This window comes from Cyprinus carpio, chromosome B16, assembly GCF_018340385.1.
Source record: "Cyprinus carpio isolate SPL01 chromosome B16, ASM1834038v1, whole genome shotgun sequence".
NCBI lineage: Eukaryota > Metazoa > Chordata > Actinopteri > Cypriniformes > Cyprinidae > Cyprinus > Cyprinus carpio.
The window spans coordinates 12,936,716-12,961,004 of NC_056612.1; the positions used below are offsets into that span (position 1 = coordinate 12,936,716).

The 24,289-nt window shown below is 38.0% G+C and overlaps 1 protein-coding gene across 1 annotated transcript; it reads left to right on the plus strand.

Annotated features, from left to right (window-relative positions):
* The first annotated feature begins 4,096 nt into the window (after positions 1 to 4,096).
* LOC109049885 (juxtaposed with another zinc finger protein 1-like) lies at positions 4,097 to 23,887 on the plus strand. The gene is made up of 5 exons (XM_042740832.1): positions 4,097 to 4,330; positions 15,568 to 15,640; positions 20,328 to 20,524; positions 21,040 to 21,209; positions 22,356 to 23,887. Exons 1-5 carry the CDS (start codon positions 4,216 to 4,218, stop codon positions 22,530 to 22,532), a joined length of 732 nt encoding a protein of 243 aa, XP_042596766.1. The 5' UTR covers positions 4,097 to 4,215; the 3' UTR covers positions 22,533 to 23,887.
* The last annotated feature ends 402 nt before the right edge of the window (positions 23,888 to 24,289 follow it).

A 24,289-nucleotide genomic window follows, 5' to 3' on the forward strand; every position in this document is an offset into this window, starting at 1 on the left:
TGCACTGCATTTACTTCCTGTGAACAGTTATTTACAGTTATTTAACATCTAACTCTAACTTTTTTTATTACCTTTGTAAATGAGAAACACATTCCAGACATTTGCTGTCTGACCATGTTAAAATACCTCGACCAACCACAGAACATTTATTTATTGCTTGTTTGTCTGTATTTCCAAAACACAGGCAAAGTTGGTTTCACGCTTTGCAAACAAAAAATCCACACTGTCAAACCACATGTAAAAACTAAGTCATATAAAGATGAATTTGTAAAAAGAAAAAGAAAAATATGGCCACATTACGAATAATAGAGATTCTGAAAGTTTTGGTTCAGTTGGGGAACTTTTTTATCCCCTACAGAGATAGAAAATTACTCTAATAAACTAAACTTACTATAATAAAAAAGTTTAACCTTTTTTTAATTACTATAATAAAAAAGAACAATAATTCTAGTTTTAAGGATAAATTAGGCTATATCATTTATATATAAGCTTATTAATTTCTAAAAAATAAATTACATAATATATTATATTATATAAGTTATACAAGCTTTTTTACTGTTTTTCATTAATTGCTCATTTTTGAAATTATTAGTTGTTAAAATCAGAATTTCACAGATTGTGGCTCTTTCTACATACAGAGTTTTCGATACCTTTATGATAAATGTATAAAAATGTTACAAATCAATATATAGATAAATATATCATATGTGACCCTGGACCACAAAATCAGTCATAAGGGTCAATTTGTTTAAATAAAGATTTATACATGAATAAAATATTAATATGAGATACAACTAGGCTATTTAAAAATCTTCACTAAAAATACTAATGATCAACAAAATCAACCATTTTGATACACACAATATATTTTAAAAACCACGGGGGAGTCGTGGCCTAATGGTTAGAGAGTCGGGACTCCCAATCGAAGGGTTGTGAGTTCGAGTCTCGGGCCGGCAGGAATTGTGGGTTGGGGGGAGTGCATGTACAGTTCTCTCTCCACCTTCAATACCACGACTTAGGTTGCCCTTGAGCAAGGCATCGAACCCCAACTGCTCCCCGGGCGCCGCAGCATAAAAATGGCTGCCCACTGCTCCGGGTGTGTGTGTTCACAGTGTGTGTGTGTGTGTTCACTGCTCTGTGTTGTGTGCACTTCGGATGGGTTAATGCAGAGCACTAATTCTGAACAAATGACAAAAAAATTCACACATACACAAACACAAAAAAAATTCACCTAAAAATACTAATGATCAACAAAATCAACCATTTTGATACACACAATATATTGTTGGCTATTGCTACAAATATACCCATGCTGACTGGTTTTGTGGTCCAGGGTCATATATATTATACCACTTGAAAGATGTAGGCTATAGTAGTTTATCAAAGCCATGATTATCCATTTAGTAATATTTAATGTTTTAACATATTTTGAAGTATTCTTCTTTTTTTTTTTTTTGATTTCAAGGGAAGAATCACCCATAAAGACATGCACAATGGCTTATGGAGCAGGACTAGTGTGCAGTATTTCACATCAAGATGTTGGGTGAGTTAAGGGTGATTGGGACAGTTTTTGAAATCTGCATTGTGCAAGGTTTCTTACCATAAATTAAAAACATCAGCCCAACACATGATACATTTCTGTAATACCGAAGATCTTAACTACCCATTTGAGGAGGAAACAATGTTATATTATAATGAAAGGATTTATGAACAACACTCTTCAATAAGATCAAAAAAAAAAAAAAAAAAAAAAAATTGGGGGGTAACGTTTGGGTGATTGGGACAGCACATTTTTTCATTAGTGTAAGGATATTTTCTGAATGGCAGATGTTAGTTCATACTTTGATATAATTTTATATGCAATATTTCCTTTTCTGTTCATCATTATTTAGAGTCCATGTTTATTTTTTCTGTTTATTACTTTATTTCTCAGTTCATAAATCCATCCACAATTCATACAATACAACACATGCGACTGAGGTAAAAGAAGGCTTGAAGTCCAAAAGTCATTGAAAACATTTAAAAATCAAATAAACAAGTAAAAAAAAAAAATTACAGGTCCAATAAATACAGGTGCTGGTCATATAATTAGAATATCATCAAAAAGTTGATTTATTTCACTAATTCCATTCAAAAAGTGAGACTTGTGTATTATATTCATTCATTACACACAGACTGATATATTTCAAATGTTTATTTCTTTTAATTTTGATGATTATAACTGACAACTAAGGAAAATCCCAAATTCAGTATCTCAGAAAATTAGAATATTGTGAAAAGGTTCAATATTGAAGACACCTGGTGCCACACTCTAATTAATAGAGAGGCGAAGGGAAGGAAAAGATGTGGTAGAAAAAAGTGTACAAGCAATAGGGATAACCGCACCCTGGAGAGGATTGTGAAACAAAACCCATTCAAAAATGTGGGGGAGATTCAGAAAGAGTGGACTGCAGCTGGAGTCAGTGCTTCAAGAACCACTACACAAAGACGTATGCAAGACATGGGTTTCAGCTGCCAGATTCCTTGTGTCAAGCCACTCTTGAACAACAGACAGCGTCAGAAGTGTCTCACTTCAAAAAGGACTGGACTGCTGCTGAGTGGTCCAAAGTTATGTTCTCTGATGAAAATAAATTTTGCATTTCCTTGGGAAATCAGGGTCCCAGAGTCTGGAGGAAGAGAGGAGAGGCACACAATCCATGTTGCTTGAGGTCCAGTGTAAAGTTTCCACAGTCAGTGATGGTTTGGGGTGCCATGTCATCTGCTGATGTTGGTCCACTGTGTTTTCTGAGGTCCAAGGTCAACGCAGCCATATACCAGGAAGTTTTAGAGTACTTCATGCTTCCTGCTGCTGACCAACTTTGTGGAGATGCAGATTTCATTTTCCAACAGGACTTGGCACCTACATACTGTGCCAAAGATACCAGTACCTGGTTTAAGGACCATGGTATCCCTGTTCTTAACTGGCCAGCAAACTCGCCTGACCTTAATCCCATAGAAAATCTATGGGGTATTGTGAAGAGGAAGATGCGATATGCCAGACCCAATAATGCAGAAGAGCTGAAGGACACTATCAGAGCAACCTGGGCTCTCATAACACCTGAGCAGTGCCACAGACTGATTGACTCCATGCCACGCCGCATTGCTGCAGTAATTAGGGCAATAGGAGCCCTAACTAAGTATTGAGTGCTGTACATGCTCACATTTTTCATGTTCATACTTTTCAGTTGGCCAAGATTTCTAAAAATCCTTTCTTTGTATTGGTCTTAAGTAATATTCTAATTTTCTGAGATACTGAATTTGGGATTTTCCTTAGTTGTCAGTTATAATTATCAAAATTAAAAGAAATAAACATCTGAAATATATCAGTCTGTGTGTAATGAATGAATATAATATACAAGTTTCACTTTTTGAATGGAATTAGTGAAATAAATCAGCTTTTTGATGATATTCTAATTATATGACCAGCACCTATCTCTATGCTTCTACTTCAGAATTGATATTTTAGCAAAATCTAGCTAGTTAGTGAATATTTTTGTGGTTGATTAGGGTTTGCACAAATTAAAAAGAGCATACAGAGCATACAGAGCACAAATGGTTCTCTATTACAAGGTCAATCATTTTCTTAATTAGCAAAGCCTTTAAGCACTGTCCCAATCACCCAAAATTATGCTGTCCCATCCATCCAGATTGTGTTTGGGTGGATGGGACAAAATAAAAACAACCTAATTCTGAAAATAGAAACATGATATTAGCACATTTTTTACTGATTTTGTAGAAGTAGTGCATCATATTTATGTTTCCATCAAAAGTTTGTATATTATAGTAGCTATGATAATTTTAGGACCTAATTATGCACTTCACGGTCAACTTCCTGTTTGATGCCTGCCCCGCCCACCTATATGATGTCCCACCAATGAGGCCATCCCATTTTAATTATGTAGTCTTACAGCTAGGGCTCAGCAAAAAAAAAAAAAAAAAAAAATTATTTTCACTCATGAGAAAATAAATTCTGTATAGTTCTACTGTCCCATTTGACCTTATGTCCCAATCACCCTACAGTAATATGACGTGTTGGGTCCTCCTCTCTTTCTCTCTCGTGCTGCGCTGCTCCGCTCCAGCTGCTGCCGCCGCTGTCTGTCTGACGGTGCGTGCGTGCGTGCGCGCGATCTCCTTTCCGCTCGCGCCGTGGTGCTGCTCCTCAATGTAGCAAAGACCATGACAGGCATCGCCGCTGCCTCCTTCTTCTCCAACATTTGCCAGTTCGGGGGTTGCGGACTGCACTTCGAGTCGCTGGCCGAGCTCATCGTGCACATCGAGGGTAATCACATCGGTAAGTGCGCTCGCGGAAGAATAATCTGTGCCTCTGTAGCTCGCGCTCCACAGTCACACTCACTTCCTGCGTCGCAGCGGCGCTGTTGCTAGGTATGGTGAGGCGATGGGACCTCGGTGCGTTTTGCTCGATTTCGGGACGCTTTATATAGCACAAAATATGAACACGTTCGAGCGTCGTCAAGCCGCTTCAAACTAGTACACGGTCTGAACGCGTAAACACAAGCGGTAGTGCTGCAGTGGGAATGTTATTTTCTGCGCAAGGCCCGCAGACGCGGAGCTCCGTGGAGATGTGTCCATCTCACCTGCTCAAAGCAGCTCATAAACACGAAATGCATGTATAAAGCGGATTAAATTCCATACAGAAATGATTAAATGCTTGTTAGCTAATGCATTATTATACGCAAGCTTCCTTTTAGTATGGCTAAAGGTAACGGGTGCGTGTGGATGGCCATTATCATTATGCGTCATAACAATATGCAGTGGTCATGGCAGAAATGCATTAATAGGCTAAACGACTAAATGCACAAAAGCACTGGGATCAGATGACTATGCAAGTAGGTGTTCACTTGTTGAATCAATAGTATGGTTTGTATGCATTAATCCACTAGTACAATGTCTTGTATGAAATATGACACTATGGTGGCTTGAATTTCAGAGCTATCAGATCTCAAATGTCTTGTCTCAAAGTTTTCTTAGAATAAAAAAAAAAAGGAATTGTTTTAAAGGTTAAAAAAGTCACATTGTAAGATACAATACTACGAATACTAATAATGAGAAATTGAGATTTATGTAACACCACCACTGTAAGTTACACACTTAAAATTATGAGACATAAAGTTGCAATTAGAAAAACAAAGTCACAGTTACATGAAATATTTACATTGCAAGATAGAAGTTCATAATCAAAAGATAGTCACACTATAAGAAAGTCAAATTTATAAGAAATAAAGTTGCAGTAAAGTGAGATATAAAGTTGCAGTTATTAAATACATTTTCCCAGGATTCTTTTAGTTGAAAGTTCAAAATAACAGCATTTATTTGAAATATAATTTTTTGTAACTTTATAAAAGTCACTTTAAGTCAATTTAATGCATCCTTACTGAATAAAAGTATTAAATACCTGAATGGTACTTTGTGTAGAAATCAAATGAAGAGGTCACAATTACACAATTTAAGCAAATTTTAATACATAAAGCAACAATTATTTTTAATATTGCCCAAATGTACTCTCAAGTTGGCTTCTATTATGTCCTGTGTTATATCATAAATCCATATTCAAACAAAAAAACAACAACTGTACTACCTCTGAGTTCTTGTCTCCTACACTGTCATGCATTTTGTCCAGGTTTTTTTTTTTTTATTTAACTGGAAGCACAGGTGGTTCAATTAAGGCACATTTTACCTTAATTTGTAGTGGTTTGTATTATTTACAAGTGCAGATGTAGGTCATAAGGTTGCACTGGTGTCTATCAGGGTCTGATTTATTGTCATTCTGGAGCAGGGATCGCATTGGGGTCAGGAATCCCTTTGAGTCCCAGCCTGCAGAACTTCTATCCAGCAGAACAGATCCATAGGGTCAAGGCCCTTTATAGCCTGTATTGTCCCACTGAATCACTATTAGTGTTAAGGCTATGTTAATGCAGAAATAAATGTATGGATGTGTGCTTGTAAATGTGTGGTAAATGAAATGTGTTGTTACGGTTGCGCACAAAATCAACAGTGCTTTCTTGTTTTTCTGTCTGTTGGACACAGAAATGGAGCGAAAGTAAACACAAGATGACTGAGATGTCCAAAAATGTAAGCATAGCATGAGATGGAATGCAGGTTTACTTTGAGCACAGCTGAAAAAGTATGTTACATACCTATCTGTCATAATCAAAATGCTCTCATGATATCTCTTTCATTACGGTCGCTGATTCAGTCTCTATAGTGCTGATGGATATCTCAGTCAATGGGGGCTGGATCTGGACTCTGCTGATGTAATTTAACACCGTTGGACTACATATCCAATATACTCTGGCAAGAGCCTGCATGGAGTGAATTTGTAAGAAGAAACCTGATTTCTAAAGACAAAGCGGAATTCAAATGAGACATTTTACATATAGGTCATAAAGATCATACGGAAATTTTTGCATACTAAACTGCCTAATCTTTTAAATCATCTGCAGTTGACCTAGTTCTTGAGACAAAATGCAGTTGCACAAATTATATTCACCTTTACACTGACTGCTGTGTATTATTTTGAATGCATCCACTAGGCCCAAACAGTGTTCAGGTCCATGCACCTTATGAGCAGATTTGTGGAATTATTCTGAAGTGGAATCACAAAGTGATTGGATGTTTTACCTAGAGATCAGAGCTGTTTCTAGGCATAGACAGCCTAGGTGGTTGCCTAGAGTGCCACCAGCTGGTAAGTGCCCCAATATTCCTGTTCATTTTAAAGGTGCAGTATGTAATATGACAGCTAGCGATTAAAATGAGTACTGAAGGCCACATTCGAAATATATGAGAGAGTTGTTTCTCCTGCCCCCTTCTGCTCAAACTTGACGCTCGCACAAGTTGCCAGATTGAGGACACTCAACAGGAATGAGCGGAATTGACAATGGAAGGCGATAAGCCTTGCACTGAAAGTTGATTTATCTGCATTTTAATGTCTCTGGGAGCTTTTTAGATGGATGCTGAAATTTTTTAGTTTGGGTAGAATCTGCGATCTTCCAGCAAAGATATTATCCCCTTTCACACATAAAGTCTTTACTGGTACATAGGGCTGCATGATTAATCGAATGCAATTAATCGTGATTTTCATGCACATTTTGTCAAAAGCCGGTTCTGTGATTAGTAGTAAATCTCCATCACCTGCTTTCAGGTGGAGCAGCATTTACTACACAGAGCCGTAGTTCTCTCACAAGCTATGCAAAATTGCATTCATAATCGCAGACGATATAATCGTAGGATTATGAAATCGTTTGCGATAATGACAGCTGTTTGCATATCTTCTCAATGAACTATGGCTCTGTGTAGTAAATGCTGCTCCATCTGAGAGCACGTGAAAATACCACATTTAATAACATGTTTTAACTCCAAACTCACTTCATAACGTCAGTCGAGTGTTTGAAATAAATCCTTCTGTGAGAGGATGTGGCTTCTTAAACAAATTAATTAAGGCACACAATATTTCATTGTATTCTAAGCAGTGATGATGGCTATGTCAATTAGCATTTCATTACAGATATACTTTATTATGATGAAAATTATAATAATAAGAACTCAATTAAACCATATATTGCCGTAGTCATGTTGAATCAATGTAAGCAATCAAATCTTCTGTTTATTCAGCTGCAGCGATTTTCTGGCATTTCCTGAATTTCGTCTTTGAGGCATATTTGGATTTTTAGCTCGAGAGCACCCTCTGGCCTTCGGATGGAGATTTATTGCTGATCACAGAACTGTGCTTCCTGAAAGATACGCATGACAATCGCAGCTTCTGCCTAATCGCGATTTATTGCCTTTGCGATTTAATTTCGATTAATTGTGCAGCCTCACTGGTAAAATACCAGTGGATTACCATTAAGAGATCATTTGTGAACTGGACCTTTTTAAAAATACCTGTAAATTCGTTCTGGCAATTTACCGGTATGAGAAGTTGTAACATTACCAGTAATGTGCTCTATGTGACTTAAAACGAGATTACCGTTATGAGCACTTACGAGTTCAGAATGCGCTGACGTAGACGTCTACTCTGGGCCAGTCATAACATTCTGACGCAGATGACGCATTTACTCCGCGCTGCATAAATGTGAACATTTGACACAAAAATTAGAACATCAATAAACCTCCATATTAACAAATGTTGTCACATAATTTACCAGTATTTTGTAATTGATGTATTAATGGTGCTTCAGGGTAAAAAGATGTAACATCATTGTCTGTGTGAACAGCACATTTTTGTATTTACCGGTAAAGTCATTCCGGTAATTTTATGGAAATTTACTGGTATTACTGTTTGAAAGCAGCTATTGTCTGACAAGTCAGTGAGGCAACAAGTTAGCTGTATAAGCTTTCAGATGCAGCCAGTAAATTTTGGCTTAATCTTTTCTGGCAGTTATTTACCCGAAAAGGAATTGGAATTTATAGTGACACCTGTTGGTCTGGATGAATGAAGTTTCTTTATTAATCGCTAACTGCCAATTCATACTATTATTAGTAGTATAGTAACACTGTCAATTTTATGACACAGCTGGTCTTGTGATGTCAACATGGCAGCTCCCGTGAGGGGCGATGTAGAGAGAGAGAAAAAAAAACATTTTATAGAAAACTGATGTGTGTGAGTGGACAAATTTTTTATGATATTTCCCAAAAGTGTTCATTCCTTTGAGTGTAAAGCTTTTTTAATTAGCGAAAATTACTGCGTAGCCCTTTAAATTCCACTATGGCTGTTATGCAATTTTTGTGTGTGTGTGTGTGTTTGCTGTGGTATTGCTGTGGCTGAATGTTTGAGCGTAGGCTTGTTTTACTGCACAAAATAGAGGCCTAGTTGCCACAATGGCAACACACAAGAGCCCTGCTCAAACAAATAAAATGACCTAGAAAAACATTGCCATTCCACTCAGCACTCTTAAACCTGTCGTTCTGAAAACTGATAGCCTTAGGCTGCCTGCCTTTGTTTAGCTTATTTTCAGAACAGGATTTATGTACCAGGTTAAATTGCCCTCAGGACCATCATGTTTACATCTAAACTAAATGTGTCAACACTTGTGGTGGCCCATTCTCTGATCGGATGAGATGGAGGTTGATCAATTCCAGGCAGCTGACCTGAGCTGAGCTTGTTTTAATACCTCTTCTGCTCTCTGATCGCACGTCTAGCATGTGTCCGGGGTGTTAGCTGAAGGAGAGTGTGGCTAAAGAGACTTATTGCGCAGTAATGAGGCAATTAGTGTCCCATGGAACCCCTCCCTCACCCACAGCCCTGCTCCTGGCGAGGTGTGAAATCTGGCATGGCCCCACATAGGCCTGGAGCAAGCCTAATTACAAAGTGGGATGGGTGATTTTGGCCTCTCTTCCTCTTCATCTGGGGACCTGCTGCTAAAAACATTCTCTGCTTTAATTAACGGCTAGCTAAACAAAGCTCACATTCTAACGGGTGAGGTGGGTTCATTGACTGGTGCTCTTGTGACCAGTAGGGGGCGATGGCATGCTACCAGAACAGAGTGGAGATTTGCGAGGTCGGGTGGAGAAATGTTGCCGATAGGCCTCATTGCTTACAGCAAATGAGCTTGTGAAGTTTTAAGGTTGTAATATTTTATCACCTTGAATTTTCCTCCGTCTTCAAGCAAATTCGAGTTTGTGGCTAAAACGCTCTCTAGGGTTTGATTGTTATATGTATTACGATGGCAACAGTGTAAATACAAGGAAAGAGGGTGTGTCTGAACCTTTTACTGTTCGTACTTGTGCTGTGTGGGTTCTGTAAGCAACGAAAAGATCCCTCCGAGACTCTCGCTGGATGTGACAATTTATGCGATTCTTTTTCGACTTCCAGCTCTTAAAATCGTGAATTTAAAACTGGCAGGTCGCGGCCTCCGAGGGTTTCACATTAAAAGTGTTAATATGACGTTGAGATGATTTAGGGAGTTGAATGGGTTACAGCGCACAGAATTCTTCTAGTTGTGTGTTTAGCTAGCTTAAATCCTCCTGGTGTTTGGAGACTATCATAAAAAATACAGTTTACACCATGTGCTGAAAAAAGCATGTGCTTTTTTATTTATTTATTAATTTTTTTTTTTAAAGATTTATCTCCACCATTTTGGATAGAGGTCCAGTTTTATCTTTTTCAATTGTAATTCAAGTTTTAGTTTCAGAATTATGTCTACTTGTTTTCATTCATATTTTGTTTTATTTTTAGTTATTTTAGTACTTTGTTAAACATGAAAATAAAAGTTTTTCTTATTTTATTTAAGTTAACATTTATTTTTAATGGTTTTAGTTAACTGTAATAACCCTGCAGAGGTCCTCTGCTTTCAAGATGTCAGCTCTACAGGAGTGATCTGCAGGCCTCTGAACAATGAACCTCTGAGCTTCACCACACTGAGGGCTCCTGGAATGGCCTGGAAAAAAAAAATCTCAACGGAAATAATAAATTTGAGCAGTGACTGGTGCCCCTAGAGCTGCACCTGGTGGACCTAATTACCTCAAACCAACACCCCCTGTTCCCTCCCAACCCTCCATCCAAACCCAGTGCAGGCCAGCTAATGACAGGAAGAGCTGATATTACCTGGATTAATCATGGCAGGGGGCTGCCGCTGATTTAGAATGTGTGTGTCTGTGAGTTTTGGATGTGTGTGTTGTGATATTCACTCGTACAAGACCACCCATGCTCAAAGGAGCAGCTAAATGTTGTATCTTCTGAATGACAAGAGGTTACATAGCAGCAGCTACTAGTGCGGTTTGGATGCTGGATTGTTTTTGCTGATGTAATCCACCGTGACTAGTCTTGCCACAGTTTTTTGAAGGGAATAATGATCCTCTTTTAGCCACATAGTATGCAACCACTCTGCCTGGTGTAAATATATAAAAATATCGGCAACATGGTTTCCCATAATGCTTTGAGGAAAAAAAAGTAGGGAGTTTTTTTTTTCCCTAATGTGTCTGGTAGAGTAAAACAAGGATTGTGGGTGGGGAAAAAACAGTGCATGTGTGGAGAATACACTAATGACTAGATCTCCAGCTGGCCTGAAAAAAATGCAGCCAGTGCAAGACGACACAAACACACATTCACACAACTACACAATCAACAGCATTTTCTGCAAAAAGTGCAGGAGTGTGGATCTGAAATGTGCTTTCATTTTGATAAACTGAATCACACAGGATGCATGATATATTGGTGCCTTATAAGTTATCCATTGATACTGGGATTTTTAAATTTATGTGTCAATATTGGAAATGTAATTTTGCATGCTTATTATTTTTGCATTTATTGTCATCTAACATTCATTCACACGATAAAACTGTTAATCTTATGCAAAACCCAAACTAAAAATCCATATTACTACGGAAAATAATGAAGTTGTTTATTCACTTGTAGCTTTTGAAAAGGTTTGTTTATTCTTTTTACTATTTAAACAAAATAGTATAAAATAGTAATGGTCTATTTCAGTTATCAGCAATAACATGCAAATAATTATCGCTGCATTGTTACTAAGCAGAAATTTAATATCTCTGCATCATGTTCAAAATGCATAATTTGCTGGTAATCTATAGAATTTTTTTAATAGTTAAAGCAATGTGACCAAAATGACCATAATATAATATTCATATGCAGATATGTAATACAGCATATTTTCAAACTTGTTTGACTTTCTTACTTCAGTGAAACATACATTTTTAAACAAACATTTTTGTCAAACAAAATGTCTTGGTTACCAACATCCTTCAGAATATCTTCTTTTATGTTCCACAGAAGAAAGCAAGTCATACATGTTTGAAATGATATGAGGATTATTAAAGGATTGGCAGACTTTTCATTTTTAAGTGAACTATCTCTTTAATTCACTAAACTATGAAAAACGCGGACAAAGATGTCAGCAGATTTTGAAATTGAAACAAAGATAATGCAGATAATTGTTAGCCTAATTGATCTAACCAGTTTCTTCAAACTGAAAGTCTTCCTAGGTCTTGAGCAGAAGTGAAATAATGTGCCTGTGTGTGTGTGTGTGAGAGAGAGAGAGAGAGACCACCATGGTAGACCACCTGTTTGTGTACTGGTGGACCACCTCTCCCTGTAATGGGGTCCTGGTAGGCAGCAGCTCTGGGGCCCATTAGTGACTTCAGGCCCTAAGGAGCCCGGGCAATTCTATGTATGATTTACTGAGTGTGTGTGCAGATTGATCCATGTGTGTGTGACTATATGCAGCTCTTCTTGTTTCTCTTCCTCTGGGGCTTTTCCCCTGCATGGGTCATATCCACACATACAAAACTCCTTTTTCTTGGCACAGGAACAGTGTGGTGCCTAATGCATCTTTTGTGTGTGTGTGTGTTTGGCAGAAAGGTGTGGGGTCTTTCTCGCAGTAGTTAAATCAATGCTAATGAAACACTTTAGCTGAGGTGCAGGCCGAGCTGAAAGCTTTAAACAATAAACCGAAGTGGAACAACACGCCTACATCCTATCTGCCCTTCAGGAAGCCCAGAGTTCAAATGGCAACTGAAACCAACCCCATAATGGTGCATATAACACCACTGTCTGTCGAAAAATCTGTGCAATCTAGCCTAATTCGTACAATGTCGTTCGTACATTTTCAAATGATCTGCTTACGCCTCAGTGATGGTTATGTTTAGGGATGGACCTTTCTGCTTAATTTCTTCTAAAAATCGTATGGTTTCTGAATGTTTGACATTGAACAAATTAATATGAAATTGCCACATAAAGTTACGGTTTCCAAATGTCATCACCCAATTCAGTCTCATGAGAAAACATACTTTTAAGATCTGCCGTTTTTGTATAAATTCATACAATATGATTTGTACGGTAAAAAAAAAAAAATGTTAAGCATAACGTTCAACCCCTAAACCCGTACGTCAGTGGGGCGTGAACAGGAACTGCATGTTTGTGTAAATTTCGCTAGTTCCAATGTTTGGTGAACTGCAAATTTGTATCATGTGACAAGATGTGTGATCAATAGAAGACTGATTAGCCTTTGCTTTTAGCTGAACAACAACAACAACAAAAAAATGCAATGACTTTAAATCTATGGGATTTCAGCATTTTATTTAAGTGAAGTAGATTACATATTCTTACATTATGGATTGTCTTATTTGTAGAATTATATTTTTTAAAAGGAAGCCAGAGAGCATGACGTCATATTACATAATATGACGTCATGTTGTCAAGTCTGTATTTTGCGTGTTCAGAATCTAGTCTGACTGTTTTTTTTTGGTAACAGTGCCGCTGCACTTATTTAAAATTACAAATTGGTGGCTCACAAACAGACAATTTTACTAAGCAACAAATAGCAGAAGAAGATTAGGAACCCTGTGCTCTTGTATTTGGTGTTGTTTAATAAACATCATAGCAAATTAAAAAAAAATCTGAATGGCTGTTTAAAAACGTGTAAACGCTGTTTGACTCAGTTTCTCCTTTTAGACAAGTAGGGGAAATACAAATATAGGGATAGTAATTAAAAAAAATAGGTTATCTTGATATAAATAACACATTAACACAAATAACACATTATACCGATTTCCTTAACGTTGTATTTCTGTTATTCTATAAGCGCCACCTACTGTCAGAGACTGAAACTGCATGTTCATTAAGACCCATCTACCGTTTTTTTCCGCATTGGTCTAAACAGACAAATTGCATGTGAAAATCATTTGTATTTGTGTGAACAGAGTTGTGGCTAGAAGGGATACAGCTACGGCCGGAAGTGATGCAAAATCTTGCCATAAAATAACAATAAATTAATTTAGCTACCTTTCACATTCTGTTTTATTAATGTCTACACCAGTGGTCTCAAACTCAATTCCTGGAGAGCCACAGCTCTGCACAGTTTAGCTCCGACCCTAATCAAACACACCTGATCCAGCTAATCAAGCTCTTCAGGATCACTAGAAACTTCCAAGCAGGTGTGATTCGGAGTTGGTTGGATCTAAACTCTGCAGAGCTGTGGCCCTCCGGGAATTGAGTTTGAGACACTGGTTTACACCTACCCCAACCCTAAACCTACCTCTTACAATAATGCAAATACAGTAATTATTGTTGTTCAGTGTAACAAAAATGACGCAATATTGATGTAGGCCTACGCATGCCCAGTAAGCCCTGGTGGCCGTAGAGGTTCCCTTTTACCCCTAACATGTGAACAGGCAAAATGTAAAATAGTTAGGAATTGCCTGTTTGGTGTCGCCCACGGTGTAACAACCAGGTGGCAGCATCTGCATGCCTGCGTAATGACGAGGTGGCCAAGCCGGAGTGAGTGTGTGATGATGCCACGCTGGCCGGAATCGCAGTTCTGACACGCGGGGTGCCACGTAGTTTCGAAGAGCCGAGACAAATGTGTTTCGGGTTAAACGGGGCAGAAAGAAATGTGTTTACTCACAGCAGAGGCATAAAAAGAGGCATTGAGATGCATCACAGGGGGGTGCACAGGGGAGGCTCATTAGATGAAACTGTGTTTTAGCAGTGCTTGTGTTAATGGTGTTTGAGAATGCCCGGAGAGACAGGCATCTGAAAACCATTACCCTGGCAGAGCTGCTGGTATGCGGGCACTGCCGACCACAGAAGGGATGTTACAGTTGCTGGGACATTAAGTGGATTTTTGTGCTTTGAGGCAATGAGATGCAGTTTAGAGACATTTTAGCCCGTTTCTGTTCGAATAGATTCTAAAAGAACAGTAAGTGAATAAATTAACTCAACCTAGAATGTATGTCTGTAATTTAGAAAAAAGTGTGTTTGTGTGTTCGCCACAAGGTGGCAGCGTAGTCCACAGTGGTGCAGCTTCGTGACAGTATTGACCACATAGAAAGCAGTTTTGAAAGACCAGCCCCAAAACAGATATCTTTATTTTTGAAGTCGACTCTTTAATATGCACAACTAAAAACAAGACATAAAACCATCTTTGCCCTGGCGTGCAGGCATTGGATCGAGTTGGAGGGTGATCTGGGTGGCCCTGCCTAGAAAATGAGCACATCTGGGAGGAATGGCAGAGAGCTCGTTCAGTGTGGTGTGGTGTGACACTAACCAAATGGCTGTCTCAAGTTTTACCAAACAGCTATTGGATACGCTCTCCATAGCCCAGTCCAATCTCTCTCCCATGCAGAAGTGCTGATTTATTCTGCCACTAAGTAGAGTTTAATGAAAAAAAAACTTGATTAATGGAGTTAATTGCCATCTGCAAGTGATTGTGGACTTGTTGTGTGGCAGAATCTAGTATTGAGTTTGAAAGTCAATGACTTTAACAATAAAGTAAGTAATTGCTTCACTCTGGCAATGACACACAAGCTTCCACAAACTCACTGACTCTAATGCCACAAAATGACTCTCTGGGGTGACACAGATTTAAACAGGTAAACAACACTGCTGTCACCCGAAGAGTTTTAGCTGTATATTCTTTTTGTGAATGTTGTTTAGAATTTATTGTTGTACTACAGAAACCCTTAAAGCCTCAAAGTGCTCTTGGTTGTTCTTTTGTGGTGCGTTGTGGTGTCTTTGTCAGTCCAGTGAATTATTTATCTCTCTGTTTTGTTTAGATACAGATCCTCGTGTGTTGGAGAAACAGGAACTGCAGCAGCCCACATATGTCGCCCTCAGCTACATTAACAGGTACACGGGTCCTGAGATATTCAGATTTTATGGTGTGATAAATTATGATTTTAGACTTTGTGGTATTATGTACAAATGTTTTTATTGATTGTATAGAGAGAGAGCGAGTGAGATCTAGGATCTATCAATATGTGTGTGAATGTATTATGTATTGTTCATTTATTTCATAAATAAAAATATTTGTATTTTCTACAGCATTTAGTCAAATAAAAAATTATAATAGGAATTTTACACTCCTGTTTACTGTTAAGCGGGGAAGCAGGTGTCCTTTTTGGAAGATGTCAAATTTAATTTCAGTTTGTTTAGTTTTGTTTGCTTTATTGTCCACAATGTAAATTGCTTTTGGCTCACCACCACCATGTATTAAAAACAAAATGCAAACATAAAGATAAAACATAATAATATGGCATGGTAAACTTTAAAGGGATAGTTAACCAAAAATGAAAATTCTGTCATAATTTATTCACCCTCAAGTTGTTTCATACCAGTGAGTTTCTTTCTTATGCTATTTTGAAGAATATGTGTAACCAATGTGCGTTTTTGGTCCCCGCTGACATCCATAGTATTTTTCCCCCCAATACTATGGAAGTCAATGGGGACCAGCGACTGTTTGGTTAAACAGTATCTTCAGAATATCACCTTTTGTGTTCAACAGAAGAAACAAAACTCATACAGACTTACAACAACCTGAGGGTGAGTTTGCGAAATGTTATTTTTGGTGAAAATACTAATGACCCAAGACTTTTACACAGTACTGTATCTTTAAACATTATAATATATTTATAAAAATGAAAAAATAATTAAAATATTTTTTCTAAAAAATTAAAATGTATAACCCTGATGGGTTGGCTATGCATTATGCATACAGCAAAATAGTGATGAATCAACCGAAAATTAGATTTGGGTTTTACATTTACATTTAGTCATTTAGCAGACCCTTTTGTCTAAAGTGACTTACAAATGAGGACAATGGAAGCAATCAAAATCAACAAAAGAACAATGATATGCAAGTGCTATACAAGTCTCAGTTAGCTTAATGCAGTACACGTAGCAAGGTTTTTTAAATCATATAATAAATAAAAAGAAAGCAAAAAAAATAAATAAAAAGATAGAATAAGAAAAGAATAGAACAAGCTAGTGTTAGAGGCCTCTTTTTTGCTTTTGTTAATTGTATAATAATTAAAAAAGAAAACCGATATAATACAAAAAGATTAGAGAAGCTAGTGTTGGTTTCTTTTTTTTCTTTTTTTTGAGAAAACAAGCTGTAAATAAATAAATATAGTGCAAGTCTAAAATGGGCATGTTTTTTTTTTTCTAACTGAGTTGTGTAATTGTGATGAAACAATGGATTTGATTGAACCACAAGCAGTTCTGTCTTGGCAAGATCGAGTTGAATGTGATGGTCCTTCATCCAGCAAGAAATGTCTGTTAGACAAGCTGAGATGCGAGCAGCTATCGTCGGATCATCAGGATGGAATGAGAGGTAGAGTTGAGTGTCATCAGCATAACAGTGGTATGAAAAGCCATGTTTCTGAATAAAAGAACGTAGTGATGTCATGTAGACAGAGAAGAGAAGTGGGACCAAGAACAGAGCCCTGAGGCACTCCAGTAGTTAGATGTTGCGACTTGGACACCTCACCTCTCCAAGATACAGTGAAGGACCTATCTGAGAGATAAGACTCAAACCACTGGAGTATAGGGTGTCAATAGGGTTGACAGGAGGATCTGGTGGTTAACTGTGTCAAAAGCAGTGGACAGATTCAGCAAGATGAGTATTGAAGATTTGGAATCCTCTCTTGCCAGTCTTAGGGCTTCAATAACTGAGAGCAAGGCAATCTCGGTTGTATGTCCACTTCTGAAACCAGACTGGTTGCTGTCAAGGAGGTTGTTCTGTGTGAGAAAGACAGAGACTTGGTTGAACACAGCTCATTCAAGTGTTTTTGCAATGAAATGAAGAAGGGAAACCAGTCTGTAGTTCTCTAAAAGAGATGGGTTAAGGGTGGGTTTCTTAAGTAGAGGGGTTATACAGGCCTGTCTAAATGCTGAGGGGAAAACACTAGTGTGGAGGGCTTTTCAATCTTGCAACTGTACAAAAGTAATCAAATGACAAAGATGAATCTGAGAACAGTCCAGCATTTTCCTTAATGGGATTCTGTAGTTTTTGGAAAACAGCCGTGTGGTCAAGTCCTCCTCTACATCCTCTTTCTGATCTGGTCAGTTTATGAAGTTGTAATTAACTTCAAACCAGCGCCCAAGTCATCATATACACTATTCACTCTGTTGAATGTGGTTTGTGTAGGAATACTCTGAGCTTAGAGACAGAAAGCAGTTCCAGTGTTAAACAGCTTTAATAGGCCAAATGGTGGTGGATATTGTTGCGTAACAGAGGAGACACTTTTGTCCATCTCTTACTGCTTTATGTGGCTTCTGCTGGTAATATGTTAATTCCACACCAGCTTTAATAATGTCTGTGTGAACATTTATGCTTTATTACATACATTTACTGACAGTTTTATAATGCAACAAAATAAGCTGGAGTGAATGCATTGTTGTAAGGTGGATTAGACCTCACTGAAGCAAATGAATCATAACACATAAGACTTATGACAGATGGTTCATTTGTATTGCAGGAACTAGTAGCAGTTTGGCATGGTATTTAAGAGAAATTTTTACTTTATGGTTACAATTGTTCAATTTGGGACATCAATTGTACATGCACATCACTCTTGTTTGGAGAGAATTGGGGGGGTGTACTCACAGGACATAATTCTTGCATTCAGAAACAGATAGATGGAGTGCAACTGATAGAAAGAAACAAAACACAGGTGTCTTGAGACATGTTTAATAAAGTTTAAGCTTTAACCTGTTTGATACATGTACACTTCCATTCAAAAGTTTGGGATCTGTAGGTTTTTTTTTCTGTTGTTGAAAGAAGCATCTGATGATCAAAAACACTATGCTGTTGTACATGGTAATATTGTGAAATATTAGATTACATAATATGCCAATATGGTCTTATTATTAGTGTTGATGCTGTTTAATTTTTGTGTAAACCATAAAACTTTTTTTAGGATTCTTTGTGAAATAGAACATTTTAAAAACGGCATTTATTTGAAATGGAAATCTTAATAACACTATAAATGTCTTAAAAAACCTACTGACTGCAAGCTTTTAAACAGAGGTGTACATTGATCAACACCAACAAAAAAACCATTGCCCATCTTTCCACTCCTAATACTCATGTTCTTGGCTGATTTATTTATTGAGAATTAAAAAAAAAAAAAGGTAAATTAATGTATTAATGTACTATATTAGTGCAGAAATAAGATGATTAACCTGAGTTCTTCAAGTAGGTTGAGGAATTTAGCTTTTTTGCATTCTGTCAAAGTTTGATATATTGGTTTATGTGTTGGTTAAAGTAGTGCTGGACGATATACTGGTTCAAACGGTAAACCGGTTTGAATTATGCATGCTGTATGCATTTTAAAAAAACTGGCATAAAGGTATAAGTGGCTAAGCAACGTAGACAGCGTCGTGAATTTAGAGTGGATCCCTGTTAATTGCATGCACTTCTGACTTATGGTTGGAGAAATATTAATCACACTCAACAAATTCTTTAACTGGGTAAGTAAACTAACTATAAGCTGCCATTAAAAGAGACCAGAGATGCTGAAGAGGAACGCAAAGAGGAGAAAATGCTGCAGCAGGCAGAGCAAACTCACTACACCATGTGCAAAATATTGGAACCAAATTCTATACTGAATTGGGGGTGGGGGTTTCTTTTCATCTTACCTCCTTATAATTCATAGTAATGTGCTATTTAAAAGTGCAGCACTGCTTTGTTTACAGCAGTAACCAATGAAAACGCTGTATCGCTGCTGTTACATAAGCGACACCTGCTGTCAGATAGTGAATCTGCGTTGTCTTTTAGCCCGTCTGCTGCTTTTGTTTCGAGCTGGCATGTTTTATGTAGGATAATTTCACAAAGCTAAGGTCAGACCATTCTGGGTTTTTTTTGCAGATTTTGAAATTATGCAATCGAATTTATATCAAAAACTGCTCATGCTACATGTTTGATTGGATCGTGATTAAAATACAGGGTTTCATGCATTCTGATTCATATAAAGGCACAGTCAGGGAAAAACCATGATAAACTGTGAAACCATCAGAATCCTAAAAAACAGCACTAGGTTAAAGTGTTTTCCATGGGTTTTGTAGAACCTGCTGTGTGTGTAATACATTTGCAAATGCACTTATTTTGTTGCCACAGGGTTTTTCCTTCACCAGCTCATTTTCATTGCTACATTGTGCTGACTGAAACTGTATCTTATCAAGGTATTTTTCGTTCAGTTAGAGTGGACAGATAAAGGGCTGGAATTTAGTTTTGTCCCAGAAACATTAAGTAGCTTTTTGTAGTGAGTAAATTTCTTTGTGTGCACAGTCTTTATACATTTTTTTTGTTGTATCCAGTAATAACAAACAGCAAGTCATGGAAATTAATTGCTCAGAAAGTGTGATGGCAAATGTACTGATGTTTGTGTGGCTGGATTAGAGTATTTTAGTTTATGACTGTTACTTTACATGTTTGGGCTTCCCAATAAGCAATAAGTCTTTGTTTTGAGTTTGCTATAATTTGTTGTAAATCAGTTTAAGAACTTCATCTAATAAAGTTCACTTCCCTCTCTAGGTTTATGACAGATGCAGCACGGCGGGAGCATGAGTCTCTGAAGAAGAAAGTTCAGCCAAAGCTGTCACTCTCACTGACGGGCAGCCATTCACGCAACAGCGTGGCCACGCCCCCTCGCCACAACAGCGGCAACCTGACCCCGCCCGTGACTCCGCCCATCACGCCCTCATCTTCATTCAGGAGCAGCACCCCCACAGGTACTTCTTTAGGAACTCGCTTATTATGTTTCCTAGAAAGATGAATTTTGGTAATAACTCCATTAATCCTGCAGTGCTTGTTTGATGTTCTCTTGTAATAGATAATCCAATAATCACATTGTGAGTTTTTTTCATCGCTGCAGTTTCCCATGGCCCTCTCTAGAGCAACATGTGCTCTCTCTCCCACAATTAAATGTTTTAAGCATTTTATTTGTGTGGGTTTGGAACAGAAACAAAATAGTCTCCAAATTGCTTGTATCATACTATTACTGTGCATTAACCCTTAGACCTTCTTATGCCTTCCAGATTCTTTCTCGTAAAATGCAAACGCTTTGCTGGCTGGGCACAGTACTGTGAGAAAGATAACTCTACCAGTTTTCCTTAAAGCTTTTGTGTGTCTCCTGCAGTGGCTGATGGGAAATACTGTTTTGTTGTTCTAGCGGTTAATTATCTGAAAGGTCTGATGTGTCATAACATGATCGATTACTAAATGATTATTCGTTCTGTGCTCTCAGGCAGTGAGTATGATGAGGAGGAAGCAGAATACGAGGACTCTGACAGTGACGAGTCGTGGACCACTGAAAGTGCCATTAGCTCTGAATCCATCCTCAGTTCCATGTGCATGAACGGCGGTGATGAGAAACCGTTCGCATGTCCCGTGCCTGGCTGCAAAAAGAGATACAAGGTAAAAAGGCTTAGATATCTAGTCTCATTTGTCTGTTCACTTTAGGTGTGTGAATAATTACTGAAGACTAGAGAAATCCTGACAGCATGGAAAACATGCAACACAAAAATTCCTACTATCAATGCTGGAAACAGTTCTTCTTACAGACCCCAAATCTATTAGCACCATTATTTAAAGCTGATTACTTAGGATTTCATTCACTGAAAAGCAGGTTTACAGCTCACCTGTGTATCCATAAACAGTAGCAATCACCAGTGGCACAAATATGATCAAACAGTGAATGCTGGGCTAGTCAATGGTTTATTAACACTAAGAGCTGTAATGGGGACAGGACTGGAAGCTTGACATACATTTTAAAGGCATACATGCAGTCCACTGAAGGCCTGTGCGTTTTATGAGATTTTCCACTGCCATCTGGTTCTGGCTGCTGAGATAAATGATGTGCAGCCTGTGAGAGCCGCATTCAATAAGAGGGAGAGGAAATGGATGATGACAGCCACGAGGGTGTCTCTGCATGTTCAGATGTACTGTTAGATGTGGCTCTGATTTGGGTTTATTTGGGTTCAGTGGGTGCCTGGTCTCCACTGATGTCAAGCAGCTGATGGTTTTCCTCTTTATTTCACATAACACTGGATGTTTTATATGTCTGGAATTATTAAAGCACATTTTTCCGCACAGATCGTTTTGTTTGCCTTCAGATTATTGATCAATATGTTATAATGTAATACGGAATTTAAAACTTGTAATAAGTGAATTGTAAAATAGTGTTGTGTAAGCTGCACCCTCTGTGCCCAAGTTCATCTAGGATCACAAAATTATTTAATTGGCTGAAAGTATTTTTAATAGTACTATTTTTACTTCCTGATTAGAAAGTCACTTCATGATGTTTGCCATCTGAACTGTTATTACAGACATTAATGTCTACTGTAGATAATAACAGATTGTGTGAATATAGATTTTTTTTTTTACCTTGTTTATTATGAGCTAAACACTCAGTAAACTACTGTGGCTTAGCTAGCATTAACCAGTTAGCCCGCTAGACTATAAAATGAATCTAAATGCAGCAGTGAGTAGGTTTTTTTTCCTGTGTAGTCAGTTATTGTCTAACCTGAGCAATGCTCCTCTTGTTTCGGCTCTTCTCTGCAGAATGTGAATGGTATTAAGTACCACGCCAAGAACGGCCACCGCACTCAGATCCGCGTTCGGAAGCCCTTCAAGTGCCGGTGTGGTAAAAGCTACAAAAGCTCTCAGGGGCTGCGACACCACACCATCAACTTCCACCCGCCCGTCTCTGCCGACATCATCCGCAAGATGCAGCAGTAGAGAGTGCCAACATCCTCCTCGACACCCCCCCCCCTCAACACGCATCACATGTATATACACCTCCACATCCATCCGCACCAGCAGCTCTGACTTTGACCCGTCTTGTCCTTAGTTTTTTGGAGGAAATCCAAAAAATATTTGTCTGGAGGACAGTTCGTCTTTTTCTATTTTACACTTTTAAGAGTAAGACTACTTCACCTCCTTTTTCATTCCACTCCTCACAAGGAGGAAACTTCAATCTTTTTATATTCCTCTTTCTTAAGGAAGACTCCCGGATCCCTGTTTCGTTCCGTACCTCCATGAGTAGGATTTGATTAACTATCTATCAAAACACTACATTTTGAATTGCATGCTTTTATTATTTCCTTTGCTTATTTGTATCCTATTAGAGTGCACAGTTTTGTATTTTTGCACATTTGCTTAATCTTTTTATTTTCCTCGTCTTTATTTTTTTATGATGTGAGGTGTTTAGACTGATGGTATGTTTGGAAAGGTAAGAATCGTGACTAGATAACCAGCCTCGCGTGAGTGAATGTGAGAAAAACAGAAGATAGGAAAGGTTTGAAAAGTCTAAATGTTTATTTACCCCGTATAAGCAACATTCATAGCTACAGATTGTGTATATAACTATATATTCTTGAAGTTTCATAGATTTAAATTCTATACTTTATTCCCAAGTTTTATTTTGTATATTTTCAACCGAATATCGGAGATGTCGATATCGATTGATTATGGATGTGCAGTTTTTTTGGTAGTGCTTTCACCCTTTCCGTTAATCTCAAAAAAGTTTTGAGTTCTAGCACCAAATGACTCTCAGGTGAAAAATCGCCAGCATTTCAAAACCATAATCCTGATCTGATAGTATTTTAGAGCAGGCTGTTACACTCTTCCCAGGTCCGCTGTGGCCGGACCGTTCTGGAGCGTTCTGGAGCGTTCTAGAACTCCACAGCAATCTGGAGAAGAACCTAAAGCACTTTGTATTGACCAGCTGCCAACCTGTTTAGCTCATTTTGTATTGCCAACGAGCCGCAGAATGTTTTCTGCAACTCAGCTGTGAAATTCTAAGGACTAATATGGCCCTTTGGAGGTCTCTATTTCTGAGGTTCTTTTCCTTTTTTTTCTAGCTAAGGGAATTCATTCTTTCGCTGTACCTCCAGTGTGCTTGTTAGGTGTGAGATTATTGAAACTGGTTGCCTTGAATTGTGGAACACCACAGCATTCCAGTACAGTATGTGTGCAACCAAGTGATTCAGATTGTGTATTCATCCTGATTCTGGCTCATCTCTGGTGAATCCGTGTAACTTTTATACCCCTAACCTGTCACTGGGATAATAAAGAGTCACAACCCAAAGATATTCAAGCGTGGACTCATACCTTGAATCAGAAAGGTGCTTGATTTGATTTGCTTTTGGACTTGTGGGTGGTATGAATGAAGAGTCGCTAGATCCTCCAGAGGTGCCGGCCAGATCAGGGCCTGCCAATCACTCATTATGACATCACTGCATGGACGTTAATGTTGTCGGAATTGCAGTATGGGTTTAGATGCAACATTGTAACAGTATTACACTGCCAGGACAGAGGAAGTATTTGATATATTGTGTACTTAATGTATTTTCTCGATGTGAGTGCTTTAAATTATATTTTCAAACTGGTGACATTTTCTGCAACAAAACTGAAAAAAAAAAAGAAAAGAAAAAAAAAAGCTGCTTCATAAATGTAAACCTGATTACATTTTAAATATTAAAATGGACTCTGAT